Below are 5000 nucleotides of genomic sequence, written 5' to 3' on the forward strand. Positions count from 1 at the left end.
AAAACTATTAGAGTTCAAGGTGAAGAGAACAAATAGAAGGACAGCTGGCCTGTCTGATGTAATAATCCCCTCTCATATCCCTTCCCGTCTCCACCCCCCCCCCCCCACCCCCCCCCCCCACCAGCACCACCCACCCCGGCCCCTACTGACAATGGAATGACAATCTACATAATCCGTTAACACAGTGTAATTGAGCTGTGATGTTGAATATGTGTCGGATGATGTGTTACTTGATGCCATCCCTGGTAACACACTTGCTCTGCGAGTTCTAAGAGCTGTTGATTTAAATAAGAAGGCAATCGTAATGTTGTTCATCGATGGATGCTACAAAGCGTTAACATCTTGTTAGTCGATGAGGCTTGCTCAGAGCACAACGGGAAAAAAAGCATTAAGTCTGTTCAGCCAGTCCAAATATGATTTCAATTCCCAAGAACGATTTACAAAAGAAAATAAGGAGGGAAAACACACACATTATCCGTTTGGGTGGCCAACAGCTCTAGAGCTCCTGCAGAAGATAAAGTGAGCGTGCGGTTTTGCACATTAGCCGTGCGTACAAGGGACTGACTGACTTGTGTGGGAACGCTTTGCTCCTCAGCTCTGTCCGAATTTCCACCATCCCTGCCTTCGGAACCATCATGGAGACGGTCACGCAGAAAGAGGTAGGCAGCGCCGCCTCGACACACGCACGCCTCCCAGTCGTCCACCTCACAAATCTCTGCGTGCTCTTTGGTTAGGGACGTATCTAAAGCGACTTGCAGACGCATGTGATTAAGGTGCATCGCCTGGGATGGGCATCTTATCTGGCTCTAGGGTGCCTAAAGGTTAGGCCGGGGATCGAACCCAGTACCTTTTTGGTTGGGAGTCCATGCAACCTAACCGGTATACTATCCTGTGTATTACTTACTATACTTTATTGTGTGTCTGTGTGTGTGTGCGCGCGCGTGTGTGTGTGTGGCTAGCTGCTGGAGCGCGTGAAGATGCAGCTGGAGTCCTTCCTGGAGGACCCCCAGTATCAGGACCAACACTCCCTCCACATGGAGATCATCCGGACCTTCGGCCGCGTGGGCCCCAACGCAGAGCCGCGGTTCAGAGATGAGTGTGAGTACTGACGCACGCCAGGCTCTGCAGACGCCTGGGTCCAGAGGGACTCCGTCTTTCATTCGAAGGCTTGCCATTAGGCAGCGGGGCGTCTTGCTCCGGGATTGCCTACAGGTTAGGGAGCCGACATAAGGGGATCGAACGCAGAGGGTCAGAATGTCTATAGCCTCTGCACAATCCAGCTCACCCCCAATAACTTCAAGGTGACCCACACACTGTTATGGTGATGGACTCCTGAAATCAGTGATTTACTTCCCATGATGTTTTTAAGGCAGAGATACAAACCCACACCTCTCCAATCCTGAGTGTTCACAGAGCAACACACACACAGAGACACACAGAGACAGAGACACACACACAGACAGACACACACACAGACAGACAGACGCACACACACACAGAAACAGACAGGCACACACACACAGAAACAGACACGCACACAGACACACACACACACACACGTTATCATACACCAAATTGATTGTTTAACCGATGGAACTCGCACACAGTGATGAATTATGGACACCTTGTTATTTTTCCTACCACCAGTCGTGCTGCCCCACCTGCACAAGCTAGCGCTGGGTAACAACAGCCAGACGGTGGAGGCCAAGAGGATAGACATCGCCACCCAGCTGTTTGAGGCCTACAGCGCCCTTTCCTGCTGCTGTATCCTTCCAGAGGTCGTAGGTCCTGAGGTCATAAGGTCAAGGTTCAAAATGTTTGAAATTATTTTTATTCAAGTTTCTTTGTGCAATACGCACCCGTTCAATTCTAGTTTGTCTTTTTATTAGATTTTTTATTTTGGGTGGTACGTTTGGATTCGTGAGCTGTTTTTCTACTTTTTGGTCGGCCAATAAACAGATGTGTGGCATTGAGTCATTTGGGCCATGCCACACTGTTAATCAGACTCTCCTACCTGGCAGACCTGAAGCATACGTCTTCCTCTATCTATTTGCCCTTGAAGGTATCTCCAGGTAAGTCTGAGAGGATATCTAAAGCCGACCTCCATTTCATTTTCTCCAGCCTGGACCTCAATGCTGTTCACATTTCGTTACCGTAGCAATTTGATACCGCGCGTAGCTGGAGAGAACGGAGGGAGGGAAAACAAGCAGGCTGTAATCCGGCCACATCTCCCAGGAGGACGTTGCACGTCAAGTGGAACAATGTATTTCCAAAGATCTCACTAGGAGCCCATCCAGGAGCTGGCCGTGGATCGGAGTGCTGGTTCCTCAGTGAGTCACAGGGGCCCCTTTTTAAGGGTTTCGAGCTCTTTGGTTTTATTTTAGAATAACTGCCTTTGCACTTATCTGACCGGTTCATACCCGAAAAGGTCAGGGTGGTTGTCGCTCGACTCCGGTGATGTGTGTGTGTGTGTGTGTGTGTGTGTGTGTGTGTGTGTGTGTGTGTGTGTGTGTGTGTGTGTGTGTGTGTGTGTGTGTGTGTGTGTGTGTGTGTGTGTGTGTGTGTGTGTGTGTGTGTGTGTGTGTGTGTGTGCGTGCGCTTGCACGTGAGTGTTTGTGAGTGTGTGTTTGTTGGTAAGAGTGCACGTGAGCACACATGCTTGTGTGTTTGCGTCAAGTGTGTGTGTGTGTGTGTGTGTGCGTGCGTGCGTCAAGTGTGTCTGTGCATGTGTATGTGTATGCGTGTTGGCCTTGCTTGCATGTCCCGCTGGCATACGGAGAAAGCGAAAAATAAGCTCCCTCCACTCTGAGGCTAGAGGTAATTACAGGGTTGGGGAGCAGAGGAAAGGATGAGAGCGATGGGGCGGGGCCAGTGTGTGCACACAATCTCAAACTCCATGCCTCGGTCACAGTTTCCCAGCAGTAGCAGAAGTACCTCTACACGTGGGCACTTTACGCGTCCGTTTTCTCCTGCGTTGAAACTGCTTTTGTGTGTCTGTGTGTAGTTCTGTGTGTCTGTCTGTCTGTGTATGTGTGTGTGGGGTTTTTCAGTTTGTTTGTGTGTGTGTGCGTGTATGTGTGTGTGTGTGTGTGTGTGTGTGTGTTTACGGGAGGAAACAAAGACCCTCCCCTGTCGGAGGCATAGTTGCGTCTAGGATTAATGACGGCCCCCGTGAATTGCTTGGAAATGGCGGTCGCCGGGGGTCCGCGGTGTGTGGGCTAGGAATACCTTGTGTGACTGCTTGCAGTCCGAGCTACATTAATCATCTTCGTAAATAATTCTCTATCTCTATCTCTCTCTCTATCTCTAGCCGGTCTCCATCTCTAGCCTGTCTCTGTCTCTGTCGCTCTCTCCAGCCGGCCTCTGTCGCTCGTTCTTTCACACAGGCGACGGGCAGCTGCACTGTGGTCATGTCTGGTGCGTGCGGTGGGGTGGGGTGGGTTGGGGTGGGGGGGGCTCTGCCTAAGGCTGTGATTTTCGCCCAGTGGCCCCCGGAGGGGTAGCGGCCCTAACCTCAGCCTCCCGCTCCCTGCCTCCCACACACACACTCTAATCATGGCGGCGTTGCCCTGAAATCTTCCCCCTTTCCCCCCTCTGCTCCGTACAGCCTGTGAACAACGCGGTGCCTACGACGAGACGGACCAAAACGCCACCACTACAGCCCGAGCACGGGGAGAACAACTGGATAGGATATTTCAGTCCTGGATGGGCGGGGTGCACCACATGGGACGATGCGGCGAAGCCAATCTCCACCGTAGACGGGGTAGCCGTGTCCCAGCGAGGGACTCGGAGGGTGGCGTGCCACGTTGTCGCATTGGCCAACAGTGCGATTCGATTCAACGCCGTGAAATTCGACACCCTGCTTTGCTTGGCCTCGAATAATCAGCTTATGATCGACGTCTGGTTTCACTTGGGCTTCGTCCATGTTTAGTTGGAGCGCTCGTCGGAGCGTCTGGCTGAAAGCGAGGCCACTTCCTCTGTCGTGCTCTGTGATGTCGTCCAGTGACTGGACTGGGAGAGATCTCAGATGGTGGCTACTGGTTCCTGTGATCGTTAGGGTGACCCTGCACTGTTCATGGCGAGCGGGTCGTGAAACGGAATCCATTAGTTCAAATGTGTCTACGTGTCTTTATTCCGCTTTTCGTGTCAAAAAACGTGAGCTAAGGGTCACCGCACAGTAAAAGTCCAATGAACCTGTCAGGTGGAGAAGGGGGGGTGCTATTTCAGTGTCCCTGTGTGAATTACTTAACTACCTGCGTGCAGTCATCTCGGAGGAGGTGATGGTGAACCACTTCCTGCCCGGCTTGCGGTGTCTCCGGGCAGACATGGAGCAGCTCTCTGCTGAGCACGAGGTGAAGACACACACACACACACACACACACACACACACACACACACACACACACACACACACACACACACACACACACACACACACACACACACACACACACACACACACACACACACACACACACACACAGGCGCCCGCACACAAAACCAAACCCGCGCTCTGACGCACACACACACAGAACCATGGAAGGAAGTTTTGAGTCTGCCCGTCTGTCTGTCCACACACTCACTGTCATGCACCCTAGCATTCTGCCACAAAACTCTGGACACTAGACCCTTTAAAGTTCTGAAGACATACCGGCAATACGCCTTGTAGCATCCCAGGTTCCCCAACCTGAGGTTGTATGCTAAATATAATTCCCCACAATCCCTTTTTTTGTCGAGGCATCATACGAGGCATCTTAACTGTATACACTTAAAGTGTGAATGGGCCGACAAACTTTCATTGTCTCTCACTCACTCATCCACACTCACACATACGCACTCAGTCTATCTATATATTTTCCGCATCTATTTGTGTGCGATAGTCTCATTCTCAAAAGAAACTCAAAGTCAGCTGATTCCCATACTTTCCACTTCCTGTCTGAACACCCATTCTCTCAGGAACGTCTGGGTGTAGTGGCAAGTTCACCAATGCAAACGACTTC

At 51.3% G+C, this 5000-nt stretch overlaps 1 protein-coding gene across 8 annotated transcripts in view; it reads left to right on the forward strand.

Annotated features, from left to right (window-relative positions):
* Positions 1–5000, forward strand: part of relch (RAB11 binding and LisH domain, coiled-coil and HEAT repeat containing) — a 42741-nt gene that overhangs the window by 35208 nt on the left and 2533 nt on the right. For all 8 annotated transcript variants that reach the window (XM_056583634.1, XM_056583635.1, XM_056583636.1 and 5 more), the window contains 4 exons: positions 596–659; positions 960–1098; positions 1648–1764; positions 4264–4352. In XM_056583634.1, the coding sequence (XP_056439609.1) occupies positions 596–659; positions 960–1098; positions 1648–1764; positions 4264–4352 (409 nt within the window). The remainder of the gene's footprint in view (positions 1–595; positions 660–959; positions 1099–1647; positions 1765–4263; positions 4353–5000) is intronic.

This window comes from Gadus chalcogrammus, chromosome 23 (assembly GCF_026213295.1).
Source record: "Gadus chalcogrammus isolate NIFS_2021 chromosome 23, NIFS_Gcha_1.0, whole genome shotgun sequence".
NCBI classification, from domain to species: Eukaryota; Metazoa; Chordata; class Actinopteri; order Gadiformes; family Gadidae; genus Gadus; species Gadus chalcogrammus.